Consider the following 18,565-nt stretch of genomic DNA (forward strand, 5'->3'; position numbering starts at 1 on the left):
TGCCAAGATCCTCTGTGACGCAGCAAATGTCCTGGCGAATGTCCTTGCTACAAGAGGCGTTGGAGCCAGACTCTGCACAGGGCGTGTATATCCCTGGCCGGCGAGGAAGCTGACTCGAAATTTGTGAAGCTTTTGGATTCACTCAGTACACATTTACAGAGCCTCTGCTTCCTGTGAGGGACCACACAGTTGATATTGGGAGGAGCAAGAAGACAGTGATTGAACATGTGGGTCCTGGCTGTACGGTGCTCACAGTCCAGGTGGGGGTTGGTGGTAGGATGGGGACTTGCGAATGTTTATAAACAGAAATCCCTCGAATACAACCCTGGCCAGGTAGGTGCTGTTACAGAGGCACAGAAGGAGGAGATTGGGCAAAAGATTTTTGAATTAGGGGATTAGGAAAGGCAGCTTGGGGGAGTTACTTGAACAAGTTAGGACTTGGTCAGATGCAATCAGTTTGGTATAGGATGAGCAAGCCTCGGCATTTGGAAAGTACAGGACTTGTTGAGGGATAATGTAGCAAATGGTTTGATGAGTAGAAAAGTATAGTTGTAGATACAGTTTGGAGGAGCTAGGTGAGGACTCAGGCGCTCAGCTTGTGTACCCTGATTTGAAATGCAGTAAGCCTTTGTGAATAGAAAGGCTCCTTAATCATTTGTACTGCTGTCATTTTTTTACACCTAGACCAAACATCTTGGAATGTCTTTACTTCTTCCTTCTTTCATATCCTGCACTCAATCTGTTGGTAAATGGTAGTGGACTGTACCTTCAATATAAAGCCAGACTTACCAATTCTAATCACTTCCATGGTTTTCACCAGGGCTGGCACCCTTTTTGTTCATTTCTAAGGAAGAAGTTTTCACATTTCACTGGAGTTGTGCAATATACATCCTGCATGACTGTACATGGTAGCCCTGGATTACTGCCACAGCTCCTAACTGGTCTTTCTGCTTCTTCTTTAGTCCATCCTCAGCTTGTTATTAACCCAATGAGAGTTATCTTTTTAAAAATGTAAGTCTGACAATGGCACTCCTTTTATTAAAACTCTCTTAATTCATTTAATTATGTACTGGCTAGGCGCTGTGGCTCACACCTGTAATCTCAGCACTTTGGGAGGCTGAGGTGGGCAGATCACTTGAAGTGAGGAGTTTGAGACCAGCCTGGCCAACATGGTGGAACCCTGTCTCTACTAAAAATACAAAAATTAGCTGGGCATGGTGGTGCATGCTTGTAACCCCAGCTACAAGCATGGGAGGCTGAGGCAGGAGAATCGCTTGAACCCCAGGAGGTGGAGGTTGCAGTGAGCCGAGATTGCACCACTGCACTCCAACCTGGGTGACAGAATGAGATTCTATCTTAATAAATAAATAAATAAATATTATGTGTCTGTTGCGTGCAGAGCACTGTTGTACATGTTGGAGATACAACAGTGAACAAAACAGACAAAAATTCCTCTTCTCAAAGAGCTTGCATGCTGAGACTGAATGACAACAAACAAGATAAATACGTACAACATGTAGAATGCTATAATGTAATAAAGTGACAAGGAGGAGGAAAAAATGGAAGCAGAGAAGGATTATTGATAAAGTCAGGGTTGGGGTGGGATAGATGGGGTGGCCAGAGGATGTCTTAGCGAACATTTTAGTAAAGGGCTGAAGTAAATGAGCCCTGTGGATATGGGGGGAAGAGTGTTCAAGGTAGAGGGAACAGTAAGAACAAAGGCCCTAAAGCGGAGCCAGCTTGCCATGTTCCAAGGACAGCAAGAAAGCCAGTGTGACCAAAGTACAGTGAACAAGGTAGCAATGAGGTCAGAGAGGCAATGGGGACCCAGAACATGGAGGGCCTTGTAGGCAAAGTCTAGATTTTGGCTTTTACTCTGGCAGGAGTTTGGTGCAGGCATGACATGATCTGATTTATGTTCCGCAGGACCCTGCAGGCTGTGCTGAGCAGAATCTGAAGGAACTACACTGGAACGGGAGTGTAGTTGGGAGGCTATTGCAATAATCCAGGCAACAAGGGATGAAGGCTTAGACTAGGCTGGTAGCAGAGGATCCTAGGTACATTGTGAAGGTGGCATCAGTGGGATTTGCCAAGCGCTGGGTTGTGGCATGTGCAAGAAAGAGGAGTCAAGAATGAGGAAGATTTAGGGGAACAGGTCTGCGGGACAATAGCACAGGCTCAGTTTTGGACAGGCTACATTTGAGATGCCTAGCAAACATTCAAGTGGAGATTTGGGTGGGCAGTTGTTTACATAAGTCTGAGTTTAGGGGAGAAGGCTGGGTTGGAGATCAACCTTTGGGAGTTGGCAGCATGTGAATCGTATTTAAAGCTATGAGTACACGTCATGGTGGTGAGAATAGACCAAGTACAGAGTCCTGAGACTCCGTCATTTAGTGGCTTGCCTTTAATTTGGTAGGCAAGCCCCGTTCTTCAAGTGAGAGAATGCCCGCTTGATCTGGCAGTTGTAATTATGGCATTTTTGACAGCTCTGGTAATACTTAGTCTTGGGGAAGGACAGATGAGGAGTGGAATGGGGGAAGCACGTGTTCCTGTTGTCATTATAAGGTCTATATTGAGCCATTCTTAGAATATAGGTCAAAACCGAGAATTAATAGTCGTGTTCTACGCCTCATACACTGTTGGTGGGAATGTGAATTAGTACAACCACTACGGAGAACAGTTTGGAGGTTCCTCCAAAAACTAAAACTAGAGCTAGCATATGATCCAGCAATCCCCCTGCTAGGTATGTACCCAAAATGAAGGAAATCAGTCTGTCGAAGAGGTATCTGCACTCCCATGTTTGTTCCAGTGCTTTTTACAATAGCTGAGATTCGGAAGCAACCCATATGTTTTGGTTGGTGCTATATGGGTTGGTGCTACTTCTTTTGCAGCACCAAAAATGTACATTTAACAGACCTCTGCAAGAGTCATGTCAGAATGGAACATAGTGAGCCCAGCATTGAGGCAAGGATGCATACAGTTTTCTTTTTCCCTGGAGTAGGAGTGCTTTCCATGTGTTACACCTTGACAGTGGGGAGGGTGTACCTTGAGAGAAGGCCCAAGTGTTTCTGGCATTAGAAAAATGTCTCCAAGATTTCCGGATGATATGTGAGCATCTTGATTTTGTGACAGTATCTTAAGAATTTGGTCCCTGGGAGTCAAGCCCCCTGTGCTCGGTCACCTTGAGAGCAACTAATTCCTTGACTTTCAAGGTTGAGGAGACTGAGCAACCCACTTCCCACAGCCATTTCTGTTCCCAAACTAAAACGCAAGAGAGTGGTATTTGAAGTTTGAGAACTTAATATTTTCAGAGAATAAAGCCAAAACATTAAGATGACAAACAGCAACCCTGAGGAGTCCTTGGGAGCCCTGCAGTGAAAATAGCTACAGGTTTCAGAAACATGCATGTAACAGACTACATTGAGAATAGTGCATTGTTCAAGGGACTGAAGTTTTATGCACTTTTAACTATTTTGACTTTAGTACTTTTAAATATTGCTGACTTTAAGGAAAACAAATGGAAAGCAGCTCTCTATTTGGAGATCATATTAAAGCATTTTCTGCCACAGGCATTGAGCTAAGGGGTGGAAAAGACTTTAATTATAGACGACTGAATTGGAGGTCTCCCAGTGATGGTGACCTCAGACTCTGGTCCCGGGTCTTGGCAGGAGGAGGTAGAGATGTGTGTGCTCAGCGAGCCAGTCAGTACTTACATGGCGGGAGGGGGTGCCTCATTAAAAAGTCTGAGCCAACATGGGCCTGTGCCTTCCATAGAACCATAAAAAGCCAGTCTGGGCTCCATTCTGCTGCTCTCTGCAAGGTGCTTACCATGGAATCGTCTTTTGTGGCCACAGGCCGACTTTTCACCTCCAGACTGCCCTGAGGGAGCCCACTCAGCTCCTCTCCACACCCGAGGGACTCAGAGTGCCTCCTTTGCATCCGGCTCATTCTAGGCACTGAGGATTTGGTGGTGAACCAGGTGGACAGGGGGCTCCTGGCATCACTGAGCTTATGATCTATTAGAGGAAGATAAAGTAAATAAACAAGATAATTTTGGATTAAGGTAGTTGCTATGAGAGTGATCTTACAGAGACCAAGTTGTGTGTTGCATGGGAGCTACTTTAGTAAGGAGTCAGAGGACTCAGCATCCAGGATGAGGGCAGAGGAGGAGCCAGGACTCAGGCAGGAGACAGCCCAGCATAGGTGAGGAGCTCTCAGGGTCAGTGCTGGCTGCAGTGCAGTGAGCAACCTCGGTGAGCTAGACGTCTCCAGGGAGGTAGAGGCCAGCCCCGGCAGGCATGGAAAGTTGGCTTTAAACAAGGAAGTTGCAGAGCCTAACTGGTGTTAAAAAGGTTTCTCGGCTGGGCGCGGTGGCTCACACCTGTAATCCCAGCACATTGGGAGGCTGAGGTGGGTGGATCACGAGGTCAGGAGATTGAGACCATCCTGGCCAACATGGTGAAATCCTGTCTCTACTAAAATAATAGAAAAAAATTAGCCGGGCATGGTGGTGGGCGCCTGCAGTCCCAGCTACTTGGAGGCTGAGGCAGGAGAATTGCTTGAACCCCAGAGATGGAGGTTGCAGTGAGCCGAGATCGTGCCATTGCACTCCAGCCTGGGAGACAGACTCCATCTCAATCAATCAATCAATCAATCAATCAAAAGGTTTCTCAGGCTGCAGTGCTGCAAGTGAGTGTGGCAAATAGGGGCAGGAGTACAAATGAGAGTTTACTGTAGTTCTGGAAAGATACTATAAGCCAGAGACTCTGCCTGCTTTTCTTTCCTGAGGATTAAACAGATTAAACACTCCCACCTGTCTCTGGCAGTGCCCAAGGCAGTGGTTGCTTAGTTAACACTTGCTGCTGATCTTTGGGCCCAGGTAGCTGGTGATCAGTCTGGTTTGGGGTGGCAGCAAACAGGCCAGGGAGGAGCCCCCCAGGCAGTACCTTATTACTGGGAACAGTATGACAGACTACATCCAGGTAGGCAAAGGAGAGGCTAGAACCTATTTACCAGCCCACCTTCCTTCCCTTAGGCGTGGAGGAATCACTGTTAACAACAGGAGGGCAAGGCATGCACATGCTGATAAGCAGTCAATGCAGAAGAGTGGTGGTGCCTGGTAGCCTTAAGGTGTTACCAAGAGATTCTCGGCCTTGTTGCAATAAGGTTGATTTAATCTCAAATGGGGAGGGAAGGGGGAAGTTGTGTGTGTGTTTTACTTACAAGAGTCTCTTACTTGGCAGCTCCAAACTCCGTGCTATAGTGAATTAGTGATGAATTCAGCCTCAGACATAGGCCCCTTGTTTGTTGGGATGGGGAAAGAGGTGAAGAGCTAAGTCAGATGCTATGTGGCATGAGGACAAGCTGCCTATAGAGGCAGGTGGGCACCTCAGGAGTGAAGCTGATGCCTTGGGGCATCACAGGTGGGTGTCTCACCAACTTAGATGAATAGGATTTGCTGAGTCAGATCCCGGAGGGGTTAGGTCCCTGAGTCTCCCAGCGGTTGGCAGGTTTGAGGATCGGTGATCTGAGCCAACCTGCTCACATTATGAATGGGCGATGACTTGCCCAAGGTTGCCCAGTGCGTTGGTGGCACAGCTAGATCCAGAACCCAGGCTTCCAGACACCCTGGCTCTTGACTCTTTGCATCATGAGGCTGCAGATTAAGAGAGCAACCAGAGCAGACTACCCAGTATACAACCTGAAAGAAACATGACTACTCCTCATTAAAGCCCCGAAGGCAACAACATAATGCTGAGGGTGCGTTTTGTGTTTCAGAACCACCGGGAGGAAGTGGGCCATTCTGCCACTTGTTGCTACCATGCTGGCCACCCGCCTCTCCAGACCCCTGTCATGGCTCCCAGGAAAAACCCTACGTGCCTGTGATAGAGAAAATGGAGCAAGGTAAGCAACTAGAGGTGCTGGTGGCCTTGAGGGTGACACTTCTGGGCAAGCAGAGCTTTTCACACATGGTCGGTACAGGCGGTAATGAGGCCTGATTCTCAAAGATGTCTCTCAATACCTATGTCTCCTAGCAGAGGAAACTCCAAGATGTCCTGGGAAGACATATCTTCCCAGGGCTCACAGGGCAAAAAGGAATATCTTTCATAACTGCTTCTTTTTTTCTTTTTTTTCTATCGAGTCTCGCTCTGTCATCCAGGCTGGGGTACAATGACACAATCTTGGCTCACTGCAACCTCCGCCTCCTGGGTTCAAGTGATTCTCCCACCTCAGCCTCTTGAGTAGCTGGGACTACAGGCACACGCCAGCACATCCAGCTAATTTTTGTATTTTTAGTAGAGACAGGGTCTCACCATGTTGGCCAGGCTGGTCTTGAACTCCTGACCTCAAGTGATCCACCTGCCTCAGCCTCCCAAAGTGCTGGGATTACAGGCGTGAGCCACCCTGCCTGATCATACCGCTTCTTAAAACCCTTGTTAGTTGAAGTAACTTTAGACTTAAACACAAAAGTTGCAAAAATCATTGCAAAGGGTTTCTGGATCCCCTTCAGCTAACTTCCCTAAATGTTAACATCTTACACAATCATACTGCAATGATCGAAATCAGGAAAGTACCACTGAGAGAATACCACTAACTAGTCTACACACCTTATTCCAGTGTTGCCAAGTGGCTACTGACGGACCTTTTTCTGGTCCAGGATCTAATGCCGAATCACATGACACGGAGGTATCGTGTCTTTTTAGTTTCTTCCTACTGGGGGCAAGTTGTCAATCTTTTTCGCTCACGACCTTGACACTCTGGCTGGTTATGTTGTATAATGTCTCTCAGTTTGGGTTTGTGTGGCAAGAAGCCCGCGGCAGTGAAGCAGTGCCCTTCTCAGCCCATCATGCCAGGAGGTATTTTATTTTATGTGTCTCAGTAGTCACCTGGATAACTGCTCTTTTAAAATGTTATGCATGAAATCAGTTCACTGAAATGTCCCAAGACTTCACTGACTCGTTTATGTGATTTCAAGGAAGCATTATGTAAGTACAAATTAGACAAGCAGCTGTTCTTCTTTGGGAGCGTCTGGAATTGCCTTTTCCCAGGGGATTCAGTGGGCTCTGATGCCACATTTTACTCTTTTGCAGTCTGAGCAAGGAATAAACAAGAAATGCCTTTTTCCTTCTGTTATATTTGTGGGGAGTGAAATTGAAGGTTAAGTTAAATTCAAAGTCCCAGGAGCTACATTATTGATATTTTCTATGCCAATAGTGTTTTTAGAAGAACATGCATTTAGGCTGAGACTCCATTGCCCAGGCAATGTGGCACCATCTTGGCTCAGTGCAACCTCTGCCTCCCAGGTTCAATCAATTCTCCCACCTCAGCCTCCTGAGTAGCTGGGACTACAGGCATATGCCATCATACCCAGCTAAGTTTTTGTATTTTAGTAGAGACCGGTTTTCGCCATGTTGGCCGGCTGGTCTTAAACTCCAGATTTCAAGTGATCCGCCTGCCTCACCCTCCCAAAGTGCTGGGATTCACAGCTCCTGGCCTGGCTTTTAGCAGCATTTGCTTGAATTCATTTCTGAGAGATACAGAGGCGTCGCTTGGAGCTGGGGCTCCACCTACCTGAGGACACCTTGTGAGAAGAGTTTGGAATGCCCCATCAGAAGGAGGCCACTGCCATCTGGGTGGGGATGGAGCTTGGCTTTGTTGAAGGGCTTGTGAAAGAAGGTGACTGGCTGTAATTGTTTTTTCAGTGAGTAATTCATAAAAATGGCAAGATCTGTCTCAAATATGGCTTTTAGAGATTTCTGGAGGTTTTTTTATAGAGGAGAAAATCATCCCATAGGAAGTTAAAATACTTTTACAAAGGTTTTGTTCTCAAATTTTAGGAAAGTGAGGCATTAGTCAAGCTCCTGGCTCACTTGAGGGGAAAGAAAAGTTGTCAAAGGGAATTGTGAATCTTCTGGATGGGCTGAGAAGTAACTTGGTTAGGTTGAGGGGCCTGGGTGGTAGGTGGGCAGCACAGAGCTGAGTCAGAGTAGAGTAAATATCATCAGGGCAGCATGGAAGGGACAATACCATTTGTAGTTGCTCAAAAAAAGAGAAATACTTAGGTGTAACAAAGCATGTTACACATAACAAAGCATGTGTAGGATTTGTGTTTTGTTTTGTTTGTGTTTGTTTGTTTGTTTTGACACAGAGTTTCACTCTTGTTGTCTAGACTGGAGTGCAATGGCGTGATCTTGGCTCACTGCAACTTCTGCCTCCTTGGTTCAAACAATTCTCCTGCCCCAGCCTCCTGAGGAGCTGGGATTATAGGCAACTCCCAACCACATCCACCATGCCTGGCTAGGTTTTTGTATTTTTAGTAGAGATAAGAGTTTCACCATGTTGGCCAGGCTGGTCTGGAGCTCCTGATCTCAGGTGATCCACCTGCTTTGGCCTCCCAAAGTGCTAGGATTACAGTTGTGAGCCACCATGCCTGGTCGCATGTATAGGATTTAAATGCTGAAAACTACACAACACTGATGAAAGAAATCAAAGATCTATATAAATGGAAACCCATACTGTACTCAGGAATTGGAAGAGTCAACAAAGTAAAGACGCTAACTTTCCCCAAACTGATAAACAGGGTTAGTGTACTCTCTATAAAAATCCCAGTCATATTTTTCATAGATAAAGACAAGATTACTCTAAAATTTATATGGAAAGGCAAAGGAAATAGAATAGCTGAAACAATTTTGAAGAAGAAAAATGAGGTAGCAGCACATATATCAGTGAAATAGAATAGAAAATCCAGAAATAGGCCCACCCAAATATGCCCAACCAATTTTTGACAAAAGTGGAAAAGCAAATCAATAGAGGAAAGATAACACTTTTAAAAAATGGTAGCGGAGCAAATGGACACAAAACTTAGACCTAAGTCTGACATCTTATACAAAAATTAACTCAGAATGGATCATAGACTTAAGATATAAAATATAAAACTATAAAACTTTCTTTTTTTTTTTTTCTGAGACAGGGTCTCCCTCTGTTGTCCAGGCTGGAGTGCAGTGGCACAAACTCAGCTCATTACAACCTCCACCTCCCAGGCTCAAGTGATCCTCCTGCCTCAGCCTCCCAAGTAGCTGGGACTTACAGGCGTGAGACACCACGCTTAATTTTAGTATGTTTTCTAGAGATGGGGTTTTGTCATGTTGCCCAGGCTGGTCTCAAATTCCTGAGCTCAAGCAATCTGCCCACCTCGGCCTCCCAAAGTGCTGGGATTACAGGCATGAGCTACCAAGCCCAGCCAAAACTGTAAAACTTTTAGAAAAGAACATAGAAGAAAATCTCTGGGTTCTCGGGTCAAAGAACTCTGAGGCTTGACACCAAAAGCATGCCCCATAAAAGGAAAAAATTAGACTTTATTTAGTGGTTAGGAGTTTAGACTCCAGAATCTGTTAGCCCTGGTTTCAGTTCCAGCTCTATCACTAACTACATTGGGCATTTAAAAATTCCTGTGTTGTCCTAAGGGTTGCATGGGTGATTGTAGATGAGGACACTGAGATCCTGAAAGCAGATGTAATTTCCCCAAGCATCATTGTTAGTTGGTGGCAGGAGCTGAGTTAGAACCTGGTCACCTGATTCGAAGTCTAAGTGAAACACTTTTCCCCTGCAGTAGACCCTGTTACAGAGGGTAAAACGGCAAGTTATAGACTAGAAGAAAAGTTTTGCATACCACATATGTAACAAAGGACTAGCAGCTAGGACATCTGAAGAACTCTCAACATTCCATGGTTTAGAAGAACAAACAATTCAATAGAATATGGGCGAAAGACACGAAGAGACATTTTACCAAACATACGGTGCTATGGTCTGAATATTTGTGTTCTCCTCAAATTCCTGTGTTGAAATCCTAACCCCCAAGGTATTGGTACTAGGAGGTGGGGGTGCTGGGAGGTAATTAGTTCATGAAGGTGGAGCCCTCATGAATGCGATTAGTGCCCTTGTAAAAGAGATCTGAGAGAGACTCCCCACCCCTTTGCCATGTGAGGTTACAGTCAGAAGACTTCTATGAAGAAAGTGGGCCCTCACCAAACACAGTCTGCTGGCACTTCGTTCTTCAACGTGCAGCTTCTGGAACTGTAAGGCATACATTTCTGTTGTTTATAAGCCACCCAGTCTGTGGTATTTTGTTATGGCAGCCCAAACAGACTGAGACAGGTGGCAAATAAATATGAATAGATGATCAGCATCATTAGCCATTAGGGAAATGCCAATTAAAACCACAGCAAAATATCATGATACAGTTTTCAGCGTGGCTAAACTAGAAAATAGTGACACCACGAAATGCCAGCAAGGATATGGGGAAACTGGGTCACTCAGACATTGCTACTGGGAATGTAGACTGCAGTAGTCACTTTCATAAACAGTTTGTCAGTTTCTTAAGAAATTAAACATGCAACTACCATATGACCCAGCAATTACACCTCTGGACATTTATCCAAGAGAAATGAATACTTAACGTTTGTGCAAAAACCTATGTAGGAATGTTCAAGCAGCTTTATTCATAATATGCCCAAACTGCAAACAACTCCGATGTCCTTCAGTAGGTAAATAGTTAAGCAAACTGTGGTACCCCTGTGCATGGAGCACTACCTAGCAACAAACAGGAGCAAACTATCAATACGCAACCATATGGATGAATCTTCAGAGAATTATGTTGAATGAAAAAGGCCAGTCCCTAAAGGATACACACTATATGATTCCATTTACATAACATTCTTGAAATGCTAAAATTATAGAGAAAGGGAACAGATTTGTGGTTAAAGATGGTGTGGGGTGGGAAGAAAGTAGGCGTGGCTATAAAAGGGTAACGTGAAGGATCCTTGTGGTGATGGAAATGTTCTGTATTTTTATTGTATCAGTGTCAATGTCCTGGTTGTGATATTGTAATGTAGTTTCACAAGATGCTACCCTTAGGGGAAATTAGGTAAGAGGTGCCTGGCATCTCTCTATATTATTTCTTAACTGCATGTGAATCTACAATTATTTCAAAATAAAAAGTTTGATTGAAATAACTATCAGGAAGCTTAGCCCCCTGGGGATTAAGACACTGAAATTGCGGAAGGCTTTACCAAAACTATACTAACGCAAGAATAGTTCGCACTTGAATTAGCCTGAAACATTACCTATCTATGTACCTTGGAAAGCAGAAAATGGAACTTGATTGGAGTGGGGCACCGGACGGTCAAGGTTTGGCAGAGCCTACCCAACAAAAGTAGCTTCTAAATTGGCTTTATTCTCAGGAAGGCTCTTCCTAGAGAGTGGCAAACGTAGCCATAGTAAATGCTGGCTCACTTTCTATCAGCCTCGCAACCCTGGTGGAAAGAGGGCCTCTTTCTCAGTTGTACCAGCAAGCTGTCTCCAGGAGCCTGGGCTGGAGAGACACTCAGTCCTGCTTCAGGCCAGTGGTGGCGGAGGGTCTGTCTAGTTGCTTCTGCCCCAGGAACAAGGTCAGTCCTGTACTCATGGCTTGCTTTTCTCTTGCAGACGCCCACTGTTGTTTTGTTCTGCCTCCTTTATCCCGATTGGCTGTCGGACTTATGCCAGTACAGTGGAGCCGGTGAGTGGAAGCCCAGCTACCTGGGGGTGAGTTGGATGGTCAGAACCCCTTCCTCTCAGCCCCTGGGCCCTGAGCTACCCTCAGAGTGGGGCTTTAGTGTTTCCAGGACACTCGGAGCCACTTTCTCATTCAACCCTCCCTCAAAGCTCCTCATCAGTAATGATATCACATACCCCCATCCATGTGGGAAGAAGCAGTAATGAGGCATTCCAGCTCCTCCCAGCCAGGAAGCTATCAGTGGAGGCCTAGTGGGGAGCCAGAACTCCCAGCCCCACTCAGCAAGTTAGGGGTTAAGAATTTAGACTCTGGAGGCCGGGCGCAGTGGCTTATGCCTATAATCCCAGCACTTTGGGAGGCTGAGATGGGAGGATCACCTGAGGCCAGGAGTTCAAGACCAACATGACTAACATGGAGAAACACCCATCTCTACTAAAAGTACAAAATCAGCCAGGCATGGTGGCGCATGCCTGTAATCCCAGCTACTCAGGAGGCTGAAGCAGGAGAATTGCTTGAACCCTGGAGGTGGAGGTTGCAGTGAGCCGAGATTGAGCCGTTGCGCTCCAGCTTGGGCAACAAGAGCCAAACTCCATCTCAAAAAAAAAAAAAAAGAGTTTAGGCTCTGGAATCTCTTAGCCCTGGTTTCAATTCCAGCTCTATCACTAACTACATTGAGCATTTAAAAAAAGACCTCTGTTTTCCCACATGTAGCATAGGTGATTGTAGATGAGATCCGGAAGGCAGAAGTAATTTTCCCAAGCAACTTTGCTGGTTGGCAGCAGAGTCTGGGTTAGAACCTGGCCTTTCCATTATACCGTGGTGCTTCTCCAGACAGCAAGAACAAGGTAGGGAGGGCCAGGCTTGGGCCACTCAGGAAGTGTCACTGCACAGAGGGTGGAGAGGCCTGGTCACTTTGCTCTGGACCCTGGGTTCCTAACATGGGATCTGACCTTGTATAACAGGTTGGCAGCAAAGCTGTCCTGGTCACAGGCTGTGACTCTGGATTTGGGTTCTCGCTGGCCAAGCATCTGCATTCAAAAGGCTTCCTTGTGTTTGCTGGCTGCTTGATGAAGGTAAGAGACGGTTACCTCCTTCACCATTGTCTTTTACACATAGTCATTGTTTTATAGTCTTTTAAAAATTCCTTTCCTAACAACTGGCTCATCTTTGCTTAAACAGGCCTGTACATTTTCCACTGGCTTCAGTCTCACTTACTCTTCATAGCTTTGTCCATCAATCATCCATGCATCCATCCATCCATCTACTCATCCATCCATCACTCGTCAAATGCTAATGATGTACCTGACACTTTGCTAGGTGCAGTAGAAGAATGAGACCTTGTCCCTGTTCTGAAGTTGCTCCCTGTGGAGTGGTGAGGAGACAGCCATGAGTAGACACAGCTGAAGAATTAGAGTGAAGAAGATTCTCAGGGGTGTGCAAGAAGGTTCAGTGAGACTGTACAGAAGGAAGGGACTGAGGATGGCATGCCAGAGGAAGTGACATTTGTTCTGGGCCCTGGAGAGTGAATAACGCTGCCATAGGAGGAGACTGGGAGGAGTTGCCTGCCGGAGAGGAGGAATCACCTGGGCAGAGGCTTGAAAGCATGAGGCTCCTTTGGGACACATTAAGTAGAATTGAAGGTGCATGAAGGGAAGCACTGGGACATGAGACCGCAAAAGCAAACTGTGGATAGCCCCCAATTTAGAGAGTGTGCGCCGACCGCCACAATCCACTTCTCGAACCTCTCCATCACTCAGAACTCTGTCCCTTGACCATTGACAGTTAATCCCCACATACACCTCTAGCCCTGAGCAGCCACTAATATCTAGTTCTTTAGGTTTGTATTTTCTGGACTTTTCATCTACGTGGAATCATACAATACATGGCCTTTTGGGCCAGGCTTCTTTCACTTAGTGTAGTGTTTCTGAGAGTCATCCATGTTGTAGAATGCATCAGTAGCTCGTTCCTTTGTGTTGCTGAATGGTATTCTCTTGTATGCCTGTACTATATTTTTAAAACATCCGTTCACTAGTTGCTGGATGTTTGGATAAAAATGTTAGGATTCTGGGTTGTTGTGAATAATGCTGCTATGACCATTCACACACATGTCTCTCTGTAGATGTGTGTGTTCTACCCACTCCTTTTAATGAAATTTAGAAACTGAGATCTAGGCATTAGGTGGGCTCATTGCCAATGGGGCTTAGGGCATTGCTCATCCTTGCCCCTCTCAGTGGACAGAGCTAAAGATGTATGTATCATCACACACATGCACACATATGCACACGCTTTATCTCTCTATAGCATACATCTGAAGTTAGTGTAACCTCGTGATTTTATTTATTCATAAAATCATGAGGTTACATTGATCTCCTACTCCAGTTCAACACAACGGCATTCTTCCTTGCTTATCTCATTCATATTTGTTCCTTCTCCTGCAGTTAGAACTGTGATTCCTATATCAATATATTTACTCAATTGACTAGTCCTATAATATACACGCCATAGTTTCAGAATTGCTATATTCATATCATTACAAATAGCAAACTTTACTAAGTAGGGTGTCAGCTTGGATCCTCCAAGAAGTCAATGCCAAAATAGGAGTAGATGTGCAAGGAATTGGTTAGGGAGATGCCTATAATGTTCAAGGGGGAAGGGGCAGAAAAAGGCAGGGAAAGCTTTTGATTGCAATACAGTCTGTGATAAGAAACTGCAAGGAAGGAGGATTAGGGAGGCAGCGCTTCAGACTGCAGTGTAGTCTAAGAGTCTTGGGACCTTGGGGAATCCCCAAGAAAAGGTTGTTTATTAGAAGAGACCAGTGTTGGGCAGGAATGGCCCAGCATTCCTACCATGTGCAGCCATTGGCTGGGAGCAGGCCAGGCATGTGTGGTCATGGCATTCATGCCATGGCTGTGAAGTTGTAGTGGTTGCAAAGGTGTAGCTGTCAGTCGCTCCCGCAGCAGACTTTCCTGAAGGGAGGTCTAAGCACCTCCGTGGTCACCACAGTAGAGCTTATTTAGGATTTCTTTAAAGTGTTTTTTGACTTTAAAGGTATGGCTAAAGGTATACAAAGCACTATTTTTTTTTTTTTTTTAACACAGAGTCTTGCCCTGTTGCCCCAGCAGGAGCTAGAGTGCAGTGCCGTGATCTTGGCTCACTCTAACCTCTGCCTCCCAGACTCAAGCAATTCTCTTCCCTCAGCCTTCTGAGTAGCTGGGATTACAGGCACCCACCACCACACCCGGCTAATTTTTGTATTTTTAGTAGAGATGGGGTTTCAGGTTTCACCATGTTGGCCAGGCTGGTCTTGAACTCCTGACCTCATGTGATCCACCTGCCTCAGCCTCCCAAAGTGCTGGGATTACAGGTGTGAGCCACCATGCCTGGGCCAAAGCACTATTTTTAAAAGCTACATGGATTAATTATTGTTTTTTTATCATCATATTATTTATTTGAAATACAATGCCATTTATTTGTGATCTGTTTTCCCTCATTCTTGTTGGTATAATTTAATTTCTGAATATGTAAACCATTAACAAGTTTGAAAAGTCATAAATTATACAAATAGGTAAACTCAAAGTAGTGTTATTCCCTCACCTCCTATCCATTCCACTCCATTCTTTCATTTCCCGCCATGTTACACAAGTGTTTGCACATTGCATATACTCTTTGGTTTTTTAAAAGTTAACAATATATCTTGAAAATCAATTTGTATGACCTCACAGAGATCTTATTCACTTTTTAAACAGCTTTGAAGCACCGCACTGAGTGGGTAGATCATAATTTACTTCACTGATCTCCTATAGATGAGCATTTAGGTGCTTTCAATATTTTGCAATTACAAATAATGCCACAATGAATAACCTTGTATTTTTGCATTATTGGGGGATTATCTTTAGAGTAGATTCCTAGGAGTGAGATTGCTCTTAGATCAGAGGGTAAATAAAATATATTGTCATTTTAAAAGATTCTCAAATTTTCCATCACAGGGTCATGTAATTTTACATTCCCACCAGGAGTGTATGAGTGCCTATTTCCACACAATTTCACCAGCAGAGTATGCTTCAAGCTTTTGGCTTTTGCCAGTCTGATAGGTGGGAAATGTATCTCAGTGCTGTTTTTACTGTATTTCTCTTCTGAGTGCATACCCCTGTTCTTTAAGGACATGACCCAAAAGCTTCCCAAATATCACTTGTGCTCTCATTCTCTTGGCCAGAACATAGTCACGTGGCCTTACCTGGCTGCAAGGGAGGCTGGGAAATGTAGTGAGTATTCTGAGACAATATGTACCCTGCCTAAAACATCAGGCATTTTACTGCTATAGAAGAAGGACAAAGGGAAGAATGGGCATTCAGGACAACTTGCTTTCTCTGCTCAGTGGGCGAAACATTTTTCTTAATTTTCAAGGCAGTAGGAACCCAGGGGAGTACTTTTTCTTACTATGTTTGATATCTTTGTAATGTTCCATATCTGTTCAGTGTAAAAATTTCAATAATATAAACAAGTACAAGAAATCATTTGCATTGCCACACTCTAAACATCATTCCATCTGGATCAGAGAAGGTTTTGTTTGTCCTTTTAATCTTTACTTCTTTTGAATTGTAAAAGTAATACTACATATTCATAATAAATTCAAATAATATAGAAGTATATTATGTAAAAAAGTAAAGTCTTGTCAGGGGCAGTGGCTCACGGCTGTAATCCCAGCACTTTGGGGGGCCGAGGTGGGCAGATCACCTGAGGTCAGGAGTTTGAGACCAGCCTGGCCAAGATGGTGAAAACCCGTCTCTACTAAAAATACAAAAATTAGCTGGACTTGATGGCGTGTGCCTGTAATCCCAGCTACTTGGGAGGCTGAGGCACAAGAATCACTTGAACCCAGGAGGCAGAGGTTGCAGTGAGCTGAGATTGCACCACTGCACTCTAGACTGGGCAACAGAGCGAGACTACATCTCAAAAAAAAAAAAAAAAAAAGGTAAAGCCTTCCCAATCTCTTGCTCCAAGGCAGCTTAAATGTTGGTGTATACATTATTTGGGACTTTTGCTATTACAGGTTGAGTAATCTCTTATCTGAAAGTTGCATTATACTTGCTCAGCATCTCTGATCCAAAAATCCAAAATCCAAAGTGCTCCGATGAGTACTTCCCTTGAGCATCATGTCAGCGCTCAAAAAGTTTCATATTTTGAGACATTTCAGATTTGGGATTATTGGATTAGGGGTGCTCAACCTGTATTATTAGCAAAGCCTGGTGAGCCATCCTGCACATATGTCTTTACCTGCTACCATTGGCGATTCTCAGGAACATCTTGTAGATGTGAGAGTTCAGGTTTTAGATTTTGTTCAGATCCCCAAACTGCACCCCTAAAAGGCTGTACCACTCCTGGCAGTATGTGAGAAAGGCTGTCTGGGGAGTGTTCTGGGGAATGGGTGTGGTATCCTTGGTGCTGGGTTTTTCTGCAGAATGTGGACCTGCCTCAGCAGGTCCTGGCAAGAACCAAGATGCTATAAAAATGTTTTAAAGGGCCAGGCACGGTGGCTCATGCCTGTAATTCCAGCACTTTGGGAGGCCAAAGCAGGCAGATCATGAGGTCAGGAGTTCAAGACCAGCCTGACCAACATGATGAAACCCCATCTGTACTGAAAATACAAAAAAAATTAGCCTGACATAGTGGCATATGCCTGTAATTTCTGCTACTCAGGAAGCTGAGGCAGGAGAATCGCTTGAACCCAAGAGGCAGAGGTTGCAGTGAACTAAGATCACGCCACTGCACTCCAGCCTGGGTGACCGAGCGAGACTCCGTCTCAAAAAAAAAAAAGTTGTAAATTCCCTTGTCCTTTGTTAGGCTTCTCTGCCATTGTGCTGGCTTGTCCAGTGACACAAGGAGCCACACTCAGATTCCACAGCACAGTGCAGAGGCTGCTCGATGCTGCAGAAGACTCCAAAAGAGTTTTCTCTCTTTGAAGGTCCATGGGGCCCTGGGTTCTAGTCCCGGATTGACCACTAACCTTGGGAGGGGGTGAACACTTTCCCTCCCTGGGCCTCAGTTTCCTCTTACTACACTAATAGGATTGGACTGGTGATCTGAGGTCCTTCCACTCCTACAACAGTGATTCTATAATTGGTTGACTGGTATTTTGAAGAAAGTACCAGACAGACTCATTGCCAGGTTATGTCTGTGGGCATCCGCCTCTTGACTCATTCCATCTGCTATCTCAGATCAGTTAGGCAAATCAGAAAGCAGTCAGGGCCACCAGAGACTTTGGATAAAGGACCATGGAAGCTGAAAGCGGGGATTTGTTTCTAGCCTGATTCTGCAATGTTAGCCCCATGATGGATTCTGGCTACATCTGTACCTAAACACTCTGCCCGCTCTTGTTCAGAATTAGTTTTCCTCTATGTCGCATATCTCATTGCCTTGGGCCAACTCAAGGACTTAGCTCCAGCAGATGTCTGCTGCCTCCTACGCCATTGGCTCCACACTCTCTGCTGGGTCATTTCAGCACACACACACACACACACACATACACACTCACTCACTCATACACACAAACCTCTACACCACAACATCCTGTGTGCATTACCTCCCCATGTCTCTGCTCCTCATTGCAGAAAAGCACCCTGAGAGGGGGTTTAACCCACCTGGATCAGGCTTTGCCCCATTACCCTGTTTATGTACTTGTTTATTTATTCAGCAAATATTTACTGAGCACCTAAGATGAGCTGACCGTGTTCTCTGTTGGAGATACAGCATATAACAACTCAGTGAAAAGTTCCTGCCCTGGCGGAGTTTGTATTCCAAGGGGGGTTGATAGACAAGGAATAAGAAAGGTAAATTGCTTCTCTGAGGGCTGATAAAAGCAGTAGAAAAAAGTCAAGCAGGAAGAGAAGAGAAAGCATGAATGTGGTAGAGGGGGTGTTCAATTTTCAGGAAGGAGGAAAGAGCACACCAAGAGGGTAAAAGGAGCTCCCTCATCTAAAAGAGGTGCAGGAGTGAGTGTCACAGAAACCCAGG

The 18,565-nt window shown here is 45.1% G+C and overlaps 1 protein-coding gene across 4 annotated transcripts in view; it reads left to right on the top strand.

Annotated features, from left to right (window-relative positions):
- BDH1 (3-hydroxybutyrate dehydrogenase 1) overlaps positions 1-18,565 on the top strand; it is a 65,092-nt gene that overhangs the window by 28,685 nt on the left and 17,842 nt on the right. For 3 of the 4 annotated variants that reach the window (XM_012435058.2, XM_012435061.3, XM_012435063.3), the window contains 3 exons: positions 5,779-5,904; positions 11,485-11,557; positions 12,517-12,627. In XM_012435058.2, the coding sequence (XP_012290481.1) occupies positions 5,822-5,904; positions 11,485-11,557; positions 12,517-12,627 (267 nt within the window). In that variant the 5' untranslated portion in view covers positions 5,779-5,821. Of the gene's footprint in view, positions 1-3; positions 228-5,778; positions 5,905-11,484; positions 11,558-12,516; positions 12,628-18,565 lie in introns of those variants that run through there. The other variant, XM_012435066.3, reaches the window with a different exon arrangement.

The sequence above is a fragment of the Aotus nancymaae genome, unplaced genomic scaffold, assembly GCF_030222135.1.
Source record: "Aotus nancymaae isolate 86718 unplaced genomic scaffold, 86718_ANA_hifiasm-v0.15.2.pri h1tg000067l, whole genome shotgun sequence".
Classification (NCBI taxonomy): domain Eukaryota; kingdom Metazoa; phylum Chordata; class Mammalia; order Primates; family Aotidae; genus Aotus; species Aotus nancymaae.